General features: G+C 31.7%; 3 protein-coding genes and 1 pseudogene across 3 annotated transcripts; 2 read left to right on the top strand and 2 right to left on the bottom strand.

The window, feature by feature from the left end:
* LOC140963153 (homeobox-leucine zipper protein HAT14-like) lies at positions 1-2,272 on the top strand. Its single transcript, XM_073422411.1, has 4 exons — positions 1-428; positions 617-894; positions 1,667-1,746; positions 1,868-2,272. Exons 1-4 carry the CDS (start codon positions 149-151, stop codon positions 2,091-2,093), a joined length of 864 nt encoding a protein of 287 aa, XP_073278512.1. The 5' UTR covers positions 1-148; the 3' UTR covers positions 2,094-2,272.
* A 3,547-nt stretch (positions 2,273-5,819) lies between these two features.
* Positions 5,820-8,872, bottom strand: LOC140962993 (protein trichome birefringence-like). Its single transcript, XM_073422173.1, has 5 exons — positions 7,669-8,872; positions 7,129-7,321; positions 6,841-7,034; positions 6,591-6,749; positions 5,820-6,423 (listed from the first exon to the last, which is right to left on the bottom strand). The coding sequence occupies exons 1-5, from the start codon at positions 8,685-8,687 to the stop codon at positions 6,075-6,077; spliced, it is 1,914 nt and encodes a 637-aa protein (XP_073278274.1). The 5' UTR covers positions 8,688-8,872; the 3' UTR covers positions 5,820-6,074.
* An 8,796-nt stretch (positions 8,873-17,668) lies between these two features.
* On the top strand, positions 17,669-19,877 carry LOC140963282 (thioredoxin-like 3-1, chloroplastic; annotated as a pseudogene).
* Positions 19,712-21,571, bottom strand: LOC140963062 (uncharacterized). The gene is made up of 3 exons (XM_073422281.1): positions 20,637-21,571; positions 20,098-20,177; positions 19,712-20,026 (listed from the first exon to the last, which is right to left on the bottom strand). The coding sequence occupies exons 1-3, from the start codon at positions 21,534-21,536 to the stop codon at positions 19,933-19,935; spliced, it is 1,074 nt and encodes a 357-aa protein (XP_073278382.1). The 5' UTR covers positions 21,537-21,571; the 3' UTR covers positions 19,712-19,932.
* Between the last annotated feature and the right edge of the window lie 1,072 nt (positions 21,572-22,643).

The raw sequence follows: 22,643 nt of genomic DNA, 5'->3' as shown, positions 1-22,643 counted from the left end.
AAAAGGAGCCATTCTAAATTTGTTCGGTGGGCTTAAATTTTCTCTCTTTTAAATTGATTAGATCGTCCGCTCTTTTCGATCCGATTCTAGCAAGCTCTCCTTCCCTGCTTTCTTTTTTGCTCGCAAAGAAAAAAAAAATCCATCTCTCATGGAGTTGGCCTTGAGCTTGGGTGACACCCCAAAGCCATTTTCTTTACATGAAAAATCACAGAAAATTCTGGGGATGGATTTAGGGTTCTGCATGGCTGTGGAGAAGGATGAAAATAATGGTGGAAGAGGTGAAGAGACAACCGCTTCTTCTGAGAGTGAGAGGCGAGCTTCATCGTCAGATCCAACGGTTCAGCTTCGTCTTCTTCCTTTCTCTCCGGTTCACACAAGTCATCCTCCCTCAAATTACAAGTTTCCTTTCCCATGGTCTACTGATGCCTGTAAAGGTTCTAATTGGCTTAGTTATTCTGTGCTCGAGGAAAAGTTTTTTTTTTTTTTTTGGGTTTTCTTCTGATCGATTAATCTGTGTCTCCACTGCATCTACACTTGTGTTGTTAGTTGAAATATACCTGACTAAATATGAACGTTTTCTTTTAAATTGTAACGGGTTTGTTTAATATTTTGACAGTGGTTAGTGAAGCTGTGGGAGGGGAGAAATGCGAAGAATGGGCGGCTACGCTTTCATCTACTAAAATTAATAAATCGTATGAGATAGATTATTTTTCAATATTCAAAAGTAAAAGGAGAGATTTCGAAGAAATAACAGCAGCAGATCGAGGTTGTACAAATTCAAGGGGAACTAGTGACGATGAAGAAAATGGCGTGGCAAGAAAAAAACTCAGACTCAGTAAAGAACAGTCTGCCTTTCTTGAAGACAGTTTCAAAGAACACAATACCCTCAATCCTGTAAGCTTATACACACACACACACACATCTGTGCTTTTGTCTGTGTGCATACATATTTTATGGGCTTTGAGATGTTCCAAGATATATTTGAAAGGGTCGACAAAAACATTAAATGTTTATAACCTGATAAAATATAATATCAATAAAATCCTTCATATATGTATATATAGTTAAGAATTCGGCAAATTGGTGATCAGTCTCCAGCCGTCGTTTTTTTGTAGTGTTCAGTCCTGGGTATTTTTTTAGTACCACATTTTCACATGAAGTGTGCCACAATTTGTACGACATAGTACCACAATTTTGTGAGTAGAGAGTGAATCCAAAAAAATGTTTTGATTCGGGATTTTTCACCAACTTCCTCAAAGAATTCATGTTCATTTTTTAAAAAAAGTAATAGGAAATTTTAGTTTTGTCAGCTTAAAAGTGAATACAGCCTTATTGTTTATTTATATTTCTTGGCTGAAGGTTTTTGTGCAGATAAATCTCTAAAACTCAGTTCATACGTGACGTGTATATAAATTTCGATCACTTTCTCTATAATTTTTTTTTCATATTGTTAATCATGTAGACCGGGTAATTCAATTCAGTGGTAAATATGGGTTCGCGTTTTTATATTTTCAGGATTCGAAATTTTAATTTGGAAAAAAAAATAAAAAAAATTGTCCTGTCTTAATTATTATAAGTCGGATATCTCTTCTCTTTGGAGTCATTCTTTCTCTTCACGGGTTATACATATGTTTTTGACTTATCTTCCGTTGAACAATACACGCAGAAACAAAAGCTTGCACTTGCTAAGGAGTTGAATCTTCGTCCTCGCCAAGTGGAAGTATGGTTCCAAAACAGAAGGGCTAGGTAGGTATATGCATATATATATACATATAGTCGATATTTATATGAATAAAGTAGAAAAGTTTTTTGATTATTTGATGGATTTATGAAAGACAATTATTTGGTTAATTTATATGTGTGACAGGACGAAATTGAAGCAGACAGAAGTGGATTATGAGTATTTAAAGAGGTGCTGCGAGACGCTGACAGAAGAGAACAGAAGGTTGCAAAAGGAGCTCCAAGAATTAAGAGCACTTAAGGCTACTCAGCCATTCTACAAACAACTCCCTGCAACAACTCTCACAATGTGTCCCTCTTGCGAAAGAATAGCCACCTCCACCGGCGCCGCCGCTAATAAGCCTACTTCTTAATTGATATCTATCAGACTCCCGTTTCAAGATTTTTAAAGATGAAAGACTTTCTTTTATTTTTTTCCCTATCTTTGTTTTTATTTGACTGAAAGCTAAATGTAACTGATCAGGGTTTGGAGTAGAAATTACAGAGAGATTTTTAAATTTTGTTTGGCTGATGACTTCAATATATCTGTTTCTATCTTAATTATATATATGTGTGGACAAATGATCACTGATGTAATTTAGTGAGATACATAATGAGTAAATCATAATAAATGAAAGGCAAATTTGGTACTTAAATCACACCATGTAGATATTATATCATAGGACCTAGAGGACAGATTAAATCTATTTAAAAAGAAAAAATAAAACGATAAATTTCATCATCTACATACTCTAGTGTTGATATATTTCAACGTTAATGTTTGAAAAATAACTAAAATTGTAAAAAATTACAAAAATATTGTACAATATTAATTGAAATTTTTCGACAACATAAATTATAAAAGAGTATGTATTTTGTGAGACGCTATCACGAATCTTTATCTGTGAGACGTGTCAATCATACTGATATTCATAATAAAAAATAATAATCTTATCATAAAAAGTAATATTTTTTCATGAATGACCCAAATTAGAGATCCGTCTCATAAAATACGACTCGTGAGATCGTATCACAAATATAGAGAGATAGTCTTCAAAAACACAATCTCTCAAAAACTTTATAAGATTTAGCGCAACGTCTCAATCTTCCATCGACTCCTATCCATTATCATCATTAATTTCTATAGCAATCCATGATAATTGTCATTTTCGATATCACCATTTGTGGGTGTTTTTGACTTTTCTATTTTCTTGATTGATATTTTTATAAAGTGCGATTTCAGAAATTTTGGTCAAATATATTGCATTTAAAGTTGATCAAGTAATTCATGTGAATGTCTTTATTAGCTTTTTGAAATGCAATTTATAGCATATTCATTGAACCTTTTAATTTCAACCAAAAAGACGTGTTGTGTGTATAAATGTATACAAATTTTTATTTTGAAAAAACCTAATATGTACAAAATTTCCATATATCTATACAATTATAATGGGTTACGATCCAATTTTACTATTTCAAGAGAATTCTTTAATAAAAAAATTATAACTAAGGCCATAATGGTTTGGAAAATCTATAAATAGATTGTTGCTTTATAGTTGGAAGCTATGTTCTCACTTTTACTGTCCAAACAATTTGTTCTTGTCGCAGAATCTTTTTTACAAATTTACTTTTACCGAGCGACATGATTGTCCATACCTTGACTAGAATGGCCTAAATGATGCATGAAATAAAAATAGACAATGATGTATTTTTAAAAATCGTCCAAACACTTACTAAAAATAACCGCAGATACGCGAAATTTTAAAATACAATCAATCTTCTAGTCTTCTGTTTTAAAAACAAAACTCGAACGTATTACCAAATATAAAGACAAGTGTGACTCATTTTGCATCGAGGTCGAGTTATCAGTCCTGACAGTGTTCTGATTTAAAAGTCGGAACGTTTTCGCCGAGCTCTTCTAGCGCCTCTAAAGTTGGTTCGTAGACAACAACCTTGAGCTCTTTCGATTCGCCGACTTCTTGTTATATTATCGTAAATGCTTATATATATAATAATATAAGAGTACAACGCGTGCACTGAGACTATTGAGAAGGTAGACTTTAAACAAGAAAGACTGGTTTGATAAATGCATCAAACTCAACACTTAGTGTGTGGTTTCATACTCGAAGCTAATTTTTGTCAAATTCAAAGAAGATTTGGTCCCCAATAAATGAAAAAGGCCAAGAAGACTTTAGGAGCTAGAAATATATATGCTCTCTCCATTGGTGCGTTTAATTAAATTTATTTTCTTTAGAAATATTACATTGTACAAAAAAACAATAAAATTGGCAATTAAAAATTTGAATTTAGTTGGCAAGAATCAAGATCACGAATAAAGTTGTTGACTCAAATTCCTCCGATAGGTACAAGGTTGTTGTCTTTATTTAATTCGAGCAACGAAGCTAATGCAACTCTATAATTCCATTTCTTAATTAATAGAACACCAAAAAACTTATCCTCCTACCATCCCCGTTGGCAAAGAAATCCTTGATCGTGATAGATATGATAATATATCCTATGGAAAAGAAATTAAAAAACATTTCATAATTAAAAAAAAACTAATGAACTTTTCTTAATAATTTCAATATTGAAATGCTGTTATTGATAAATGAGTAGGTCTCTTATGAGACGGTCTCACGAATCTTTATCTGTGAGACGGGTCAACCTTACCGATATTCACAATAAAATGTAATAATCCTATCATAAAAAGTAATGCTTTTTCATGGATGACCGAAATAAGAGATATGTCTCATAAAATACGACCCGTGAAACCGTCTCACACAAGTTTTTGCCTTGATAAAAATATAATATGTAAAATAAATATTATGTGATATACTATAAACAACTTAAGTTAATCATTTTCTTACAGAAAGTTATAGGAAATAAAATTAGTATACACTGTAAAATTTCGAAAATGTGAAAAAAAACAAATTGTGTAAAGATAATTTCATTTAATTTAAAACTCCATATTTTAAAAAATCAAGCATAAAATTCTGTTGAACTTATATATTGAGACCTAGTCAATAGCCCCATGGCTAAAATGTGAATACATAAAGTTCAATAATCCTTTCTCAATTAGGTTGAGCGAATGTACATTTTAATGATTGAATCTCTACTTTTGTCTAGAGATTTCAGTGTCATTTTTTTTCTATTATTTTAGTATTTATCTATATGTTGTTATTTTATATAGTCTTTAAATTTAGATTAGGTATTGGCCTAATCCCTTCAATCTATAGGCTTTTGTTTAAATTCGTTTATATATTATCTAGATAGAGATATGCCAAGTACCAATCCCAAACTATATTATCCTTTTAAAAAAGATAATCTTTTCAAAAAAATTGTCAATCATGAAATACAAAAACTCATATGAGACAATCGCATATATCAATTTTGTATGAAAATATTCTATATGGATCACCTATAAAAAAAAACATTATTTTTATGTCAGATTTATTATTTTTTATTGTAAATATAAGAAATGTTGACTTATCTCACAAATAAAGATTCGTAAAACCGTTCCACATACTACATACTATTTCCCCACCAACCTTCAAACCGACAATAATTATTATTTTTCATATTTATTTATTTTTGTATACCGGAAATTTCATTCTAATAATAAAGAACGTTGATTACCACCCAAAGGACAAAGGTCAATGTTTCCCATGTGAAGATGAGGAAAAAATGAAGAATAAAGTGCGAAAAATTCAATCAATCGGTAAACAGATGTCCGACTAAACTATATAATAATATTCATGAAAGTAGCAAACTGTTGTGTCAAAATCAAAGCTTATATTATGAAAGTTCAAAGCATGTAAGAATTTAGACAAGTGTGAAGACAGATAATCAACAATATATTAATTAATTGTTAACCAAAGATAAGGCATAGTTTTTGTCACCTTACTTTAATCAAAAGCACTGTCACGTCCCAATAAACTTCTGATAAATTATTATTAACCTGGGATCTAAAATATATGAACTACAAGTAAATTTGGAACAGAATATCATTATGTAAGTGGTTTATTTATGATCTTAAATGAACAAATTAAACTATTAATTACAATTCTTGCAGCCATTTCACCTTCCTCTCATTATCCCAATGAAAACATACCAAAAGTTGTATATTCTGAGTGTTTTTTTGGTTATAAAAAAGCAAGAGTGTAATGCACACTTCTATAAATAAGCTCGTTTCAATGAACAGGAACAGAGCAGAGCAGATCATCCTCGTGTAGAATATTTACTGCTGCTTTAATTCTTGCCTGGGTGATCGGAGGACCGGGAAAACCAACCGCGAGTGATCCAACAATGGACGGTTCCGTCGAGACGCCATCCAAGAATTGAGATTTGGACTACGATTATTTCTCCTGCTGTCGAAACTTGTTTAATTTAACTAAAAGCTCTGCATATAGGATCTCGTTCCATGTATCCGGCACCCCAGGGAGGCACCAATGGCTGCAGTCTTGGAAACTCAAAGGAGATCTCCTCTCTTCTTCCGAGAGATGTTGTTTCCGGTATATTGATGGATGGCCATCCTTTCGATAATCAGTCATTCTGGTGACGTTCATATATGTTACATTGGTCTTCATTCCTTTAAAGACCTTCTCCAAAACAGTCATCTTTGGTGGATAGGGAGTTAGATACGTTTCGTTCTTTATTGGCTCTGTTTCATGGTCGCATTGCCCCCCGGAATTCCATTGCCCACCACTACAAGCAAAATGCAATAGGGTCATTGAAGAATATATGGATATGCAACCTTCTTTGCTGAAGAAATCAATAGCTAGAAACTCAATAATAATGCTTATTATCCCACACGGTTTGATCTTTTTATCGTAATCCTATCGTACAAGTTAGTATTTTGGTCAGATTACTACCTGAAATGGGATGCTGAATAGCCCCTGAAGAACACGAGAGATTTCAAAGGACTGACATGGGTATCCACCCATCTTCCCCACGTCGTTAAGGCCTTTCGAAATGCTTCATTCACGTCTAGGTCGCTGTAAACATGGCTCCCTTCTTGGTAATAGTCCTTCCTGATTTATTCGAATGATGATAATTTAGTGCATAGCAATGGTAGTCATGCAACAATAAAGTTATCGAAATGGGACAGAATTATTTCTTTACCCTTTCGAAGTCTTCTCATGAGTCCACCAGTGTCCAGTGTTGAACACAATTACGTCTGCATTTTTATATTTTTCAGCTGAACTTCCAATCATATCAAGCCGAAGTGTTTCCTTCTTCTTTCCATTTTTCGACGAGACTTCCCACTCTTGAACCAAAAAAGGAGATACAAAAAACTCCACCCTGCATTTGTAGTCCTATCAAAATTACACAAAGTAAGAAAATGTTCACAACAAAGATCATATTTCTTGGAAGATGGAAATATATATACATATCAGTTCAGTAATTTACTTCAAATATGAAGGCATACGAAGCTTCTGCCCGAAAATGGTGCCGGCCGGATTCTTCATAAACCTTTTTCTGATCTTTTACAGTGTTCTTGAGGATGCAAATAAGAGATTCCCACATGTTCCGGTTGAGGGAATCGCCAACAAAAACTAGCCTTTTTCCTCTCAACAATTCCAGCATATGGCTACCGTTTAACCTGAATAATATTCAAAGGATCAACGTATGCTAAATTAGAACATTAAAAGACAGTGAAAAGATCAAATATTTCACGGCTATAGTCCAATCCCACATCAACAAAAAATTGAACTGATCAATCCGAAAACCCAAACTTTTTTCTGAGATCGAACACTATTGCGGGATTGCAGAGTCATGGGGTAATTTTCTACAAATGAAAAAAAAAAAAAAACAGATTTGAACCAAACCAATTCAAGAAATTATCAAACCAATGTAGCAGTTGGAATGTCACTCTCTGTGAATATCTACCCATAAAAATTCATTCTGCATAGTACTTGAAAAAAATGGAGACGGGATTTTGCCACATACCTTGGAAGAGCGCAACCTTTTGGCTTCCACTTAAGTTTGTGGTAGCCATTGTCAGGCCTACCGTTAAGGAAACAATTAAATTGCTCATCGATCAGAGAACAAGAACCGGGATTGTACAGCTGATAAGAGTCATCTCTCACCCAATTCCCATCAAACAGATCACAATTCATCAGGTCATCCATCCCTTGTTTGCCATTTGAGGCATTAGCACTAGTGTTCTGTTTCTTCATCAAAGAAGAATTGAAATTATGAATCAAATCCTTATCTGAGGTCCCTTTTCCTGATATCAAAGTAACATTTTTCACCGGATTCGGTGGCTGAATAACAGTTCTGTTCGCAGCACTGCTCTCATTTGCCTTCAAGACTTCAACTTTATCAACCCGAGTCTGATTTTGTTCTACGACTTCACTTTTATCACTCAACTGGTGATTTTGAGTCTTGTTCTTGACGGCAGAAGACCCTTCACTGGATTTTGTCGGAGTTGTATCGTTATTCACAATCTCATTGATAGAAGGCTTCTGGGGCAAAACTGTGACGTTATTTGGCTTCAAGACATCAACTTTATGTGTTTCCCCTTCATTCCGAGTCAGGTTTTTTGCGGTAGGAGTCTCTTTATCCGAATTCGGTGCCAAGGATGACAAGTTCTGAGATCCAATACTGTCGGTTCCCGAAAAATTATGGGATTGCGACGGAGACGACGAGTTTGGGAAGAAATAAGAGAAAATCGAAGAAACGCGAGATCTATACGAGTCATCCGAAAAAATCGAAGACGAAGTAGGAGAACTCGAACTAGAAGCACCATGGCCGCCTGTACTTACAGCAAATATGTTGGTGAACCATGGAGAAGAAGAGTTCGAAGAAGGGCTAAAAGCGAGGAAAATGGTGAAGGCAATAAAAACAAAAACAAACCCATATGCAATCGCAAAAGTTTTCTTCGTTCTGAAGATTGAGAAGTGGATTTTGAAGTCGGAAAACAGGCTCCCACCATTAATCGGAGCATATTTCTTTATATCCGCCATGTGAGCAGCGATTGTTTTGCAGCACAAACGAAATCCTCGAGAATGTATGAGAATTTCCCGGAGAAACGGAGAAAGAAAGAGAGATTTTGTTGTGTGCCGATTGGAGAGTTGAAATACAGAAAGAGATAGAGAAAAAGTAAGGAGTCTGAGTGGGTGCGTGAGAGAGAGTTTCCTTATCAGAAATGCTTTGCTGCGTATGTATATATATTGCATGTATACGTATATCTACATCTGCAGTCAATTTTAGATGATTTACTTCTCAAAATAAACAGAATTTGAGTGTCTTTAATGCAAGTTTTACTTTATAATATAGAGAAGATCTTATGGTATATATTCTCCGCGAGAGAGACGACAACTTTTCTACTGCCAGAGAAAATGATCACAACTTTTTGTTTTTCCCACATTTAGATCTAATATTAAAATAATTTATAACAGATGAGTTAAATATGTTTCATTTTTAAATAGACAAAAACTTGTATTAGACGGTCTCACAGGTCATATTTTATGAGACTGATCTCTTATTTGGGTCATCCATGAAAAAGTATTTCTTTTTATTGTGAATATTGGTAGGGTTGACATATCTCACAGATAATAATTCGTGAGACCGTCTCACAAGAAACCTACTTTTTTAAATATTAGATAACTCATAAATTAATCTGTTAATAAATTTTATGCATATATTTTATAATTAAATTTTAAATCCAAGATTTTATTTTAAAAATATAATCTTGATTTCCCTTTATTATGTTTGCCGTTAAATAAATTTTTCCCAAACAAAAGTTTGCCCAAGTGGGGGAAAGTGAGTCCACACTAATGATTTGATATTTGATACCAAAATGCCACTGGAGTTTGAGTGATTTACCACGAGTGCCACCACAATCAGCAACTCTTTTAAACTACAATCCAGTCACTCGCATACCTCCACGTGTACACGCACTCCGATGGAATTTTCACGAACTCTCCAAACAAGCCCCAATTTTAAACACAATTAATTAAAGTACTAAATACTCATTAAGAATTAAATCCCATAATTGAATCATTAACGGAGATTTCCTACCAATTTCAATTTTTTTCTTCATTATTTTGACAATATAGTATTGTGTCAAAACTAGAATCATAATTAAACAAATCAAAATCAATAGAAAATTTCTCAGATTTATTAATCACTGTATAATCCATTGTGCATATCTAAATTTTAAAAAATGGAAATTTATTTTTTTCGCTTATAAATTTTTGTCTTTTTGTGATTTTGGTTCTCAGAATTATTAATTTCAATTCACTATCTTTGACTTGTATGCCAATTTTCGATATTTTTTCCATGCGACGCTTATTTACATAATGTTACATTATCTGTCTCAATAAAAAAACTAAATTTTGATAATACCGATAATCAAACTGTTTTTTTCTAAAATTTTGAAACTCTCTTTCCCATATTTTCGGCTTATTAGTTGTATTTTTTTTTTCAAAATACGTACAAGAATGTATGGAAAAATGCCAAAAATAAAGAAGGATAAAATTTATATATTTTCCATTTCTTTAATGGCTTTTTTTTTGTTTTGGTAATTTTGGATATAATTAATTAATGAGAATAAATGGGAAAAAAAAGTAGAATAATGAAAGTGGTGTTACATAAATTCTTGACGCGTGGATCCCCGTGGTACTTAACTTTGACTGCCACCGCCCGTACGTTTGCCGTCAACGGCCGTAGCGTAGTCTTTGGTCCTTGACTTTTTATTTTAATATAATAATATTTGCTGCATCATTTTTATTTTGATAAGGAAATTAAAATATTAATAAAACATTTAATAGAGTTGAATATTCAAATAATCATTTATTTTTTAAAATTATATAAGATAACTGTCCATAGCCAAATATAAAAGATAGGTTTTGAGTATAAAATATTATATTTATACTATATAGTTTATATTATTTAATTCGAGAGACCTAGCGTAAGATAACTATTGAATTTTTGTAAGATAATATAACTCCTGCATTAGAAAAAAAAAAATTACTGTGTATGTGTGAAAAATAGACAAAACATATTTTTTAAGAGACTAGAATATCAACTATATGGTAGAATATTATGGAGTTAGACATAGAAAAATAATTCACAAATATTATTGTGTAACATTCTCGTTTGTTAATTTTATGATACAGATTTTCGACTCGACCTAACTCAATTTATTGAATATATCATTTTTTATATCAAAATTATTATTTTTATTATAATCATGAATCGGGGCAATCCGTATTACGAATAAAAATCTATACGACAGTCTCATGAATCGCTATCTAAAAAAGATCGAGAAAAAAAATTGAATCTTTCTTAGAAAAACTTAAGTGAGACGGTCTCACAGGTTGTATTTTGTGATACAGATGTCTTGTTTGGGTCATTCATAAAAAAATATAACTTTTTATGTTAAGAGTATTACTTTTTATTGTGAATATCGATAGGGTTGACCCGTCTCACAAATAAAGATTCGTGAGACTGTCTCACAAAAAACTCACTCATCTTTTTTCTAAGCATATGCACATAGAGCAAGATTAGGATGAATTGTTGATAAGCCCGTACTACATACTTAGCTAAATGAGTGGGCAATTGATAGATTTCGTCGACTCTTTTGTTAGTAATTACTCAAATAAATAACGATATGAAAATCGATTTGCGGATTTAATAGTCATATAAAATTAAATTTTAAAAAAAAAAACAAATGAAAATAAAAATGGGAATTTTATAACGTTGGTGAATCGTTCCTTTCCTACTGACTAACACAATAATTCTCGATTTCAAATATGACAAATGAAAAAAAACGGTGTGAATTTTGAAGTTGCATTAAATCGAAATTTAAGGATAAATCCAAATATATTATTGGTCCACAACTCCAATATTTTCGCACTTTTGCACGATTTGTATGGCAAGTGTCGCCAGCCAACGACAATTCCATTTGAATTTTTAACTTTATTAGAAGTGCATGTCAAGTAGATTTCGAGTAGAAATTTGGGTGAATCGTTTTCTCCGTCATATATGTTTGATACTTTGTGGTTTCCGTTTGTATCTTAGATATTTTTGATAAGTTTAATCGTTACACGTAGACAAATAATTATTTAATAAAAAAACATAACGGATAATCAAAATCGCAAAAATACAAATATTTGTGATTAAATTTGTTATTTTTCTTAGAAATTTTTAATTGGTATTTACGTGGTTTTTGTCGAAATGATTGTAGGGTATGTATTGTTATTTATACTTTGAATTATTTTGAGTTAACTTTTTTATGAAATTGACTCGATTTTTTTGTTTAAAATAAAATGAATTACATTTGAACATGAAAAAACAGAAATAGACTAGGAATTAGTTAAAATTACACTGGCGTCTTTTATTGTAACGACCAGGGGCGGATGTACAGCCCTTCGTACCCGGGCTTTAGCCCTGGTGGTCCAAATTTTTTTCAAAAAATTTATATGTAAATTTTTGGATAAATTTTATATTAGTCCGGATATATCAATTTAAAATACTAAAGGATGTTATAGTTTAAAATTCTTGCCCGGATAGCGCCAGATTGCTGGCTCCGCCACTGGTAACGACCATGAACTATTTCGATTTAGGGCTCTTTCGGGGGTCTTTTCCCATCTTGAGTTCTCACTGAGATTTTTTCCCTCACGGGCTTTCCCACATGCGTCATTACTCATAGGACTCTTCACACCAGGTTGATGGAGTGATACCTCCCAAGCTGAGCCGTATCGCCTCATGTCCTGTGAACCACATGTATGGCTCTGCTTCTAAGTCTTGAACTCAAGGCTTCCTCACTTAAGTACATAGTTCAAATAGATTTGATATCAATTGAGCTCGATATCACAAAAATAATTTAGTAAATACTAAATATCACAAAATTATTTATCGTGTGCAATCATTAATTCAAACATTTACGACCAAAAGGAAAAAAAAAATCAGTATAACGTCACGGCCATAGAAGTCAAAACTTAAATATACCTAAATTGCATAAAAGTCTCTTATATTCATTGAGTTCGTTATGAAGACTATTGTCATATGACACCTTATACCAATTTGCATATATATATATATATATAAAATAATTTATGAGACGATCTCATGTATCTTTATTCGTGAAATAAGTCAATGATGTCCATATTTATAATCAAAGTAAAATTTTAGCATAAAAAGTATTATTTTTTTATGGATTATCCAAATAAAATATATGTCTCATAAAATTGATCAATTAAACCTTCTCCCCATGAATTTTACGTGTATATATATATATGTGGAGAAAAGGCACTTTCCTTCGATTCATTTAATGTTCATCTCTAAACGAATATCCAACTGCCAGCTAATACATCATCCACCGACATGATACCTAAAAATAATATAAACGATTATTTATTATGTATTCGATATCAATTTTATTGAATTTGTGACGAGTTTCGAGTTTGAGATTTAGTGATAATAATTTTTTTAAATATAGTAAAATCATATTGAGCGAAGAGTGATTCAAGCAAGATCATCCATCAAATATGTGAAAAGTAAAATCATATATATTTTTAAAATCTTTAATTAATTAATAATAGCTTTATTTTCGTTTTTACATGATAAGTTTTAGATTAGGTCTGTTTTGAAACAATCTCACGGATATTTATTCGTGAGACGAGTCAACTTTGTCTGTATTTACAATAAAAAATAATAATTTTTCATGAGTGATCAAATAGAATATTCATCTCACAAAATTGAGATCGTATCACATAGGTTTTTGTATATATTTATATGTATACCATATATATTATTGAGAAAGAATGGTATATAAAATATCAACCACTAAATTTGGTCTCTCATATTTAAGAAAGGAGCTAGATAGTTGACACTTCAAATGTGTAAATAATATAAAATATTTAAATTTCATATTTTTAACATCAATATTAAATATTTATTGTTTTTCTAGTATAAAAATTGTATTAAGTATACTTCCATCTATTCGTTATATAATTATAAACTACATAAATAGAATATCATGGAGGCTTCAATGCCTATGCTTGTATCACTGGCTATTATGCATGCCTCCAATTTTTAAAATTAATAATAATAATATAATATTATAAATTATGTTGGGTGTAATAATTATATATGTTCGATAAAGAAATCAAAATGTGGTATTTGAACTGCTGTATAGTTTAAAAAATTTGTGTTGAATTATTATCAAACTCTCTGTTTTACAATTAGTATCAGAGCCAATGTCACGGATAAAATTCCCATTGATTACAAGATGTGCAATTATTGATAGAAAATTTGTTGAATGGAATAAATGTTCTTATTGGACAGAACAATCGAAACGTGACATTCGAACTGATATTTCCTTTAAAAAATTTAAGTCATATCGTTATAATAAATTATATCTTTTGGTAAGTGATGAACGCTCGATCTACATATTATATACTTCAAATTATAGAGCTGTCCCGCAATAACAAAGCAGGCTGTTCCATTATTCTTTTAGGCTGTTGCCTTTTTATACGCATTAAATAGGTAGGTGGATTCGGTTTGTTTTCAATTACCACCCATTATATTGAACTATTTAATTTATCCATTAATAAATATCTAATATCAAGCTTCCAAAATAAATTAAATTTTTAAAAAAATTCAAGATTTTATGTTGTAATCTATCTCTAATATTACACATGTCACATCCACGTCAAATAATTTTAAAATAATTAACTCAAATTTTTATAAATATACGATATTAGGAAAAGATAATCACAATAGTACATTTTCGATATATTAGATACGTGAATTTAATTGCATAGGAAAAATAGATACTCAAAATTTTATTAAATTCAAGATTTTAACCTCAGAAATATTATATAGTCATTACACCAAATCAATTATATTTCTGAAAATTAAGAACTGAGATTTTCGAATGGAGATAACGAATCAAATTCATTAATTGGGATTGATCAATATACTTTTACGCACAATTATGTTGTAATGAATTCACGTGCACGAAGGTACTTGCACTGGTGTTACTTGTTGTAGGGTAGATGATTGTCGTAACTACAAAATTATTAATTTTATTAATGTTCCAGTGTATTTAATACATATTTTCATGAATATGCTGTTTGTGAGACGATTTCACATTATTTTTGAGACGAGTCAATTCTATTCATATTTATCATAAAAAACTAATATTTTTGGCATAAGAAATAATATTTTTTTCATGGTTGACACAAATATAATATATATAATTTTATGATATATATATATATATTTTTAGATTTACAAAATAATAGATTTATTAGAGATAAAAACAACAAATGTTTTTTATACGATTCTAAAAAAACCTCATACAATTATTCTGAAAGTATTTTGTAAAACACTTCAGCAAAGAAATTTTTTTTTATGAAATACAATTTTGATAAAAGAATATTTTCAAAAAGTCCCCAACATTTTTTTTCAAAAATTTGTGTTATTATATATGTGCAACACATATAATAATACAAGAACCCGAAACCGAGGTTTAGTTCCAATGATCTCACATTGTTTCTCTTTTGTAATAACTCAGGTTCGAGTCCTCCCACCCCCTAGAATAAGATTTCAAAAAATAAAAATAAAAGAACCCGATAAATAATTATTTATCGAATAAATTAATAAACTTAGTAAACGAGAAAAATAAAATATTTGGGTGGCCTATGACAAATAATTAGGGTCATGCAAATTAAGCTATTTGCTTACTATTAATGAAAATTTTAAATATATTTTCATAATTAAATAGCATAAATGAGGCTTCATTTAAATAATAATAATAATGCATAAATAATAAATAGAACAAGACGTGTTTAAAACAATTAATTCAGTGGTTGAACAGGTTTATTTATTTATTAATTTGTTAAAAAAAAGTGCATTCACAAAAAAAGAGAAATAAAAAATAAAAGTGCAAGGCTCAAGTTCCGTATGTGAGTCAGGCCCAGTATACTCGAAATTTTACGTAATTCTTCTATTTAAAATTTTAAAAACAGTTTAATTTATTTATTATCATTTTACACTTAATTTTATCATATTTTTCATCTTTAATAAAAAAAACTTTTACGTTTTTTTAGAGTTTTCCTACAAAATTACTCAATACTCAAGCTTGAATTCAAGTGAGAGTAACTTCAGAAATACTCGAATCGAGCTCGAAATAGAAAAATAGCACTATTCGATTAAATTCAAACTTAAATTTGTGTGTAAGTGTTTAATTCATTGTTTTTATTTTTTAGATTATTATTAGTTTTAAGTTTGATTTATGTGATTCTTTTAGATTATTATTAATTTTAACTTATTGTGTTTATTTTGTATTTAATTTATTGTTCTAATATTACCTTAAAATTTTTATTTCTTTATGAGTTGTGTGTTGTCCAAATTATTCTTATGTTTAGTTTATTGTCTTAAATTGGTGTTAAATTTGTGTTTAAGTGTTTAATTTATTGTGTCTGCTTAATTTTTATTATGTTTATTTTTTAGATTATTATTAATTTTAAGTTTGATTTACTATATATGTTATAGACAATGGTTGCACTTTTTATTTTAAGGTAGTGTTTGCAAGATATTATTTTCAGTACTTCAATGTTTAAAGTCAATGGAATGTTTGAAAATTGTACATAAAAGCTAGAAAGAAAGACACTACCAAATACTTCATTCCAACAAAAAAAATTAGTTTATGTTTCAAAATTCATGAGTTTTAAATTTTTCCATATATATTTTATTCCAAAAATGATCGTTTTTACATTATGCACGCTCTAAACTTTTTGACGTTTTTATGATTTTATAGATGGGTTTTCGATCATTATTGTAGCATTAAACTGAAGTCCAATGAAAAATGTATCATTATTGATATTAATATATTATTATATCATTTGTTATGATACTTTATTAATTCATTTATTATAAATGTATGTCTTTTTATTTTCCAATGCTTGTTTCTATTTTGTGCTGCTATATTTTGTGTTCTTGTCTCTATTTTTTGTTGTTATGTTATTTTTCGTTTTTTGTCATTACGTATGCTATGTAGGGGTCAGAAGTGGTCTTTGTTATCTATGTATGGATTGAATGTTTTGTACTAACTACGATAATATATTTCAAAGTTTCTTTCTTTCCTTCTCTCTTTTTATTTTTAAGTTTTTTCCTTCCATATTTTGTTAAGCTGTCAATGAGAGCTCGTATACTATTTATGTTGTGTTATTTATTTGGAAAGTTCATATACTCATGTTACCATGTTATGTGAGTTATATTTTTTGTGTGTGTTGATTTTGTAGTTATTCTATGTGTTATCATGTGAATGTATAGGATCTTCTGTGTTACTCTCTTATGTCATTGATCTTTTCGGTTTTTTCCTATTTAAAAAGTTTAAATTTTTATTTTATTGAAATTTAAATCTCAAAATTCAGGAGAAAAAATATTATTCTATAATGAGAAACCTGAAATATAATAAATTATATGTTCATGCAATATTCTACCACAAAAAAACATATAAAAAAGTTCAATATGAGATAAGCAACGTCTTCTAGCCTTGTAATTTATGCATGCATAGTATCAAAACATCTTTCACACTCTTTCACCTATCAAACCGTACTAGACAAGTCATGTGCGACAGACTCGTATGAAAAAGTGTTCACATGAAAAATCGAACACTCACCTACTCCACCAACTCGGACATTCTTTATGGACAACTTCTTGTTATCTTGTTTTAGTTGGAAAACACCATAAATGTAACAATTAACTGTACATCATAGTTATATTTTTTTATTGTCATTATGTTAAATTATTATTTTTGTTGATAACAGTACAATTCTATTTTGGTCATCGAGATACAAAGATGTACCATAAGAAAAATATTAATCTAAAACACGTCGTATTTACTAAAATATATATATAAAAAAAGAAAGAAAAATGGAAGATAATGTCATTCAAATCTTCTTTCTTTTTCTTGCCTACACTTTTGTTAGGCAAAAGAGAGAAAGACGATGTTATCTTTAATTGATTGACCATTCATTTTCTGTTCAGAACACACAAACAAACATGTCTATAATATCACCAAACCCAAACATTCTCTACAAAGAGATCCACCAAAGGGAACACCAGCAGCTTCAACGGGTTCAGGTTCGGATTCGGATTCGATCGGAGCAGCAACGAGTGGAAAGGAAGAGCTAAAAGAGATTTAAGGGCATTCATTCTGGCCAGAATTGTTCGATCCCGAAGTTTGGAGATGGATCCCATTCAAGAAAAGATACTGGAGCAAGCTAAACTTGCCTCAAAACCCATCTATTTCTCTTCTCTAATTTCTCGCTATTTTCTTGATCAGTTTTATTAGGAAGTGCAAAGGATGAACGTTTTAAAAAAGATTAGAGTCACATATCCCACGAGCCAAGAACTAAAATGGTGGGATAAGTTTCTGATATGTTATAATTAAGTGACAGGATGGCTGCTTGGTGTAGAAAATGCATTTACTTGAAGCTATAGTTCGAGAAATTGGCTGCTGATTATGAGAACAAGTGTGTTTCCGTTCGATTTTGTCTTGAATTTTTCCAAATCAAACCCTCACTCAATATTAGTATATTTATGGCTATCTTTTGTATGTTATGAGATGGATTTACTTGAAATGATAGGGTGAAGTTTTATTGCGTGGACGTCAACAAAGTGCCTCAACCACTGGAAACATATCTGTATGTCCATTTCTAGCTTCATATTAGTGATTAGTATACTTGCTAATTCTTCATTTTTGTTGATTTATAACGACGCGTGATGCTTGGCGGTTGTGTAGTGACGGAGAAATGAAAGCGGAGGTGATCGGAGGCCATGAAGCATGGCTTGTTATCGAAGAAGTGAAGCAAATGATCCAACAGTTTGTATAAAATAGAAACAACCACCTCTAGCATATATCACAATTATCTAATGTAAACGACATGTAAATACAAGGTTTTGTTTTTTGTTTTTTTGGTTGGTTGCTCATACATATCAATAACCTAGGCATGTTTCACCCAAAGAAACTCATAGGAGTAAACCGCGTGTCGGAAAAAATGCGCTTGAAACTTATATATATTTATATTCAAAGTGTATATGTGGATATTGATCAAATACTCGGGAAGAAGATGAACCAAACTAGTGAAGAGGCTTTTGTGGCTTCTAACAGGCTTTAATCCCTCTTCACCAAAGTATACTTCATTGAATCATCCATGATCCGTCCCACAAATTTGGGATGGAAGTTGAGATGAACCAACACTTCAAGAAGTCCCAATCCACCTGTGTCTGTCATATGCCTTCTGCAAGTCCACTTTCAAAATAAATCTGATCGAAATGCACTTAAAGTGTACTTTCTCAAAGCTCTTGAGCAAGGTGGATATTGTCTACAACGAACCTTCCATGCATAAAAGTCGGCTTGAGCTTGGGATAAAATGGGTTTATCGATGCTGAGAGCTATTGGATTAACCTTTTTCCCAATTTTATCTGCTTACTATTCTAAATATTAGATGTATTGGGGGACCAAATTCTTTGTATGTTAGCACTATCTGCTTTCCTCATCTAGCTCATGTTCACAAATTAGACTAAAAACGCTGTCTGTCGAGGTCGCCCCGACCCTTAGGATGACTAATTCATGTTCAAGTGTCGTTCACATGGAACCTTTCGCCACAAAACCCAGGGAGCGAACCTGGGCGAACCGGCCGGCTCAATCCAAAGTCCAACTACGAGTTTTTAACCGCAACTTAAATATACGCTATTGGAACTGGAATTAGCACGACAGCTAGCCCTCCAATGGATCCTCGTTAAGGGATTTGGTTTGTACTCATTCCAATTAACAGACTCGTAGAATCCAATATTGTTAACTCCACTAAAAGGCTACAAATACCGACAAAGACTGCTGGCCCGAAGATAGTATTTCCCAGTAGACAAGCCATGTTGCAACAGTAGTAGTGGATGAATTCAAACTTTGTAAAAGATTTGTCAAGGGACTCAACCATTTTACAGAGTAATAGACAAGAAATGGTTGGAATAAAGCAAATTCTTGTGTTATTGCTTATCACACACATATTCAAACAAGAGATGGATGAGCCACAATCCACTAGCAGAAACGTAACAGAAGAAAATCTCTAAATTGATACCCAGACAAGTCGTGGTCTTGTGTCAAATTTGCCGCATTTAATCCACGATTCAAATAATTGAGTCAAACATTACAGAGTTCTGTTATCGAGCAAGAATAAACCTGAAGCATATTCATATTCCAAAGCCAAAAACTGTCCTTATTCTGTGGAATATGATCTCTCTCCATCCCTTCTCAGTATTTTCCACCACAGTTGAATTGCCATATCTGCAATATAGTAAATTGACGAATGAAAAATCGAACAATGTCAAGAAAAATGTTGAACCAGAGACACCGACCTGTCTTCTTCAGGTACATCAGTGTGTGTGAGCTTGACAACTGTCACTCCAGATTCAGGCTCGTCAAAGCTAAGGCGCACCTGCACGAATATCACCATCTCTTATAAGCAAATCAAGCAAGAAAATTGTTTGCCTAAATTAAAGACGTCCCACAAACATAAATACCTACAAGGTGTGCCAAATGTGTAAATACATACAGTAACACACATGCATGGGAATGGAAAGAAATGACAGATATGTAGCCACACAAACTCTACCCGATACTCCGAAAACTAGAGAGACATTTTCTATGAACATGATTTGAGCAAATAGAAAACCGCAAACACAAAGTAAACATGAATAACAATTTTGCAGTTTCATCCGAATTTTTTTTTAAAAAAAAATCCAATCTTTCAAACAACTAGACAAAAACCTCTCAGGGCTTGGTTATCCACTCAATTTAAAAGCCACATATTCTTAATGTACATTATACAAATCTAATTCGCAGTAGTAACAGATAGTTTGAACACATTAAAGCTCAAGATAGACGAATACTCTACCTTTGACTGGATTCCATCAGGCCAGCTACCAAATCGCCAGTTCTGAACAATCAACTTTCCCTCCAGCAACTCAACGTTTTTCCCCGTCACTGAACCATCAAAGATACTAAACTCCCCTCCCACCTCCTTACTTATCCGAGCATTGCTTTGAGTAAACCCCTTCCACCTATTCTCATCCATTAAAATCTCGTACAAATCCTTAGCTCGACAATTAAACTTTTCAGTCATAGTAATTGTCTTAAACCCCTCATTTCTCTTCTCCTGCTTCTTCTTACTCTCCTTAACACTTGAGCCACTGTTACTGGCCGAAACATTACCCGAACTAGCAGCAGACCCATAATCAGAAGTTGGTTTTTTCACTGTTACTTTCTTAACTTCCAAATCATCCTTAGCAGGCCCACCTTTGGCCATTGCAATCACAAAATCTTTAACTTTCTCAAACACAAACGGCTTCCCTTTCGCAAGAAATGCTTCCTTCACCCTTTTCCCAACCGGCCCATCATCTTTTACAGTAATTCTAATCTCGGGATCCTCGCCAGAATTCTCATCGGCTATGTAAGGCAGCTCAACAGTACCCTCAGTATTCAAAATCACAGAACTACCGTCGGAATCTTTGACCTCAGCCTCGTAAGAAAGAACCAAATTTAACTCATACCCAGGTATTACTTTCCCCTTTCGAACGTTGAGGTATGCTTCTCCTTCGAGTTTTTCGATGTTCTTGGTTTTGATGTAGAGATTTCCTTCGCCAGAAAGGATTGTTTTGTTGCACAGGAGGTTGGTGAGGAAATTTCGGGACCAATCGAGGCAATCGGTTTCTGCCCAGTGCCAGTTGTGGACGTTGGCGCCATCGGCGCGGTCTTCCACGATCCAGCGTTTGTCGCCCTCACCGATTTTGGCCATTTTTTAGCAGAGAGATGCTTGGCGTGCGTTTGTTCTATATAAATATAGTCCACTAATCACCAGTCAAGTCAGAAACCCTACTCCATAATTTTTAAATCGTTTTTTTAATTAATTAGACATAGAACAAGAAACTACAATATTTCCCCCAATTTTTTCAATTCCTGTCTTCTCAATTTGATCATATTATACAAGATTGGATAGTATGCTTGCATTGATCGTTTAATTTTATTCAAAATTTATCGGACAGTATACTATTTCATTGATAGTTTAATTTTATTCAAAATTTACTTGATGGAAGTAATTTACAGATCATTGGGTTGACCTTTCATTTATCTTTGTTCAAAGCACACACAAAAAAAAATACCAACTATCGATTATCAATATTATAAAAAGATTTTCTAAATTAATTTTTTTAATTTAAAAATAGATATCAAAATCTAACTATTTATAATAATATAATAGATATTCTAAGTTAAAAAATTTAAAGACATTGAAAATCTAATGAACTCACGTAACATACTGGATTTATTAAGTGAAGCTCCGTTGGTGCTCATAATTTGTTCACACACGTATATACAATTTTGATATGTTGTTCACTCATTGTACTTATTTTCATGTGTATCAATGAGATGGCACTAATTTATTAGATATACAATTTGGATATGCTTCATCACATCAAATAGATAAATATCACCTCATTGTAGCTCACTTCCGGGTTATGCCTTCTAAGCACTCCACCATCTCAATAGATGGTATAAATTTTTCTTATGAGGTGTGTGCTTAGAGACCTCAATCGCTCTATTTATAGGCGTTTATCATACCATCGATGAGTGTACTAATAATGAAAAAGATAATAATGAGAATTAGATAATGTTTAAAATCGTTCGACTAATNATACAACAAATGATTATTCATATTCATTATAAAGATTATATTGATTAAAATTTTTTTAAGGATTATATCATAAATTTAGTTCAAAAGTAGAAAGTAATTTTCATTCTTTTTAATTTATCTTTACTTTTTCTCTTTTGAATAAAGTTGAAATAAATCAAACTAATCAAATTATACTGTAAATAAAATATAATTTTTTTTTGCAAAAAAAAAACA

Source organism: Primulina huaijiensis, chromosome 17 (assembly GCF_012295235.1).
Source record: "Primulina huaijiensis isolate GDHJ02 chromosome 17, ASM1229523v2, whole genome shotgun sequence".
NCBI lineage: Eukaryota > Viridiplantae > Streptophyta > Magnoliopsida > Lamiales > Gesneriaceae > Primulina > Primulina huaijiensis.
This window is presented reverse-complemented; position numbering and strand designations above follow the sequence as displayed.

Coding starts and splice junctions, on each gene's coding strand:
- LOC140963062 (XM_073422281.1), bottom strand. CDS start 21,536: ATGGCCAAAATCGGTGAGGGCGACAAACGCTGGATCGTGGAAGACCGC. Junction 20,178..20,636: donor CTGATGGAATCCAGTCAAAG/GTAGAGTATTCG, acceptor ATATTCGTGCAG/GTGCGCCTTAGCTTTGACGA. Junction 20,027..20,097: donor GATGTACCTGAAGAAGACAG/GTCGGTGTCTCT, acceptor ACTATATTGCAG/ATATGGCAATTCAACTGTGG.
- LOC140963153 (XM_073422411.1), top strand. CDS start 149: ATGGAGTTGGCCTTGAGCTTGGGTGACACCCCAAAGCCATTTTCTTTA. Junction 429..616: donor CCCATGGTCTACTGATGCCT/GTAAAGGTTCTA, acceptor ATATTTTGACAG/TGGTTAGTGAAGCTGTGGGA. Junction 1,747..1,867: donor TTCCAAAACAGAAGGGCTAG/GTAGGTATATGC, acceptor TATGTGTGACAG/GACGAAATTGAAGCAGACAG.
- LOC140962993 (XM_073422173.1), bottom strand. CDS start 8,687: ATGGCGGATATAAAGAAATATGCTCCGATTAATGGTGGGAGCCTGTTT. Junction 6,750..6,840: donor CATGAGAAGACTTCGAAAGG/GTAAAGAAATAA, acceptor CGAATAAATCAG/GAAGGACTATTACCAAGAAG. Junction 6,424..6,590: donor TATTCAGCATCCCATTTCAG/GTAGTAATCTGA, acceptor TTTTGCTTGTAG/TGGTGGGCAATGGAATTCCG.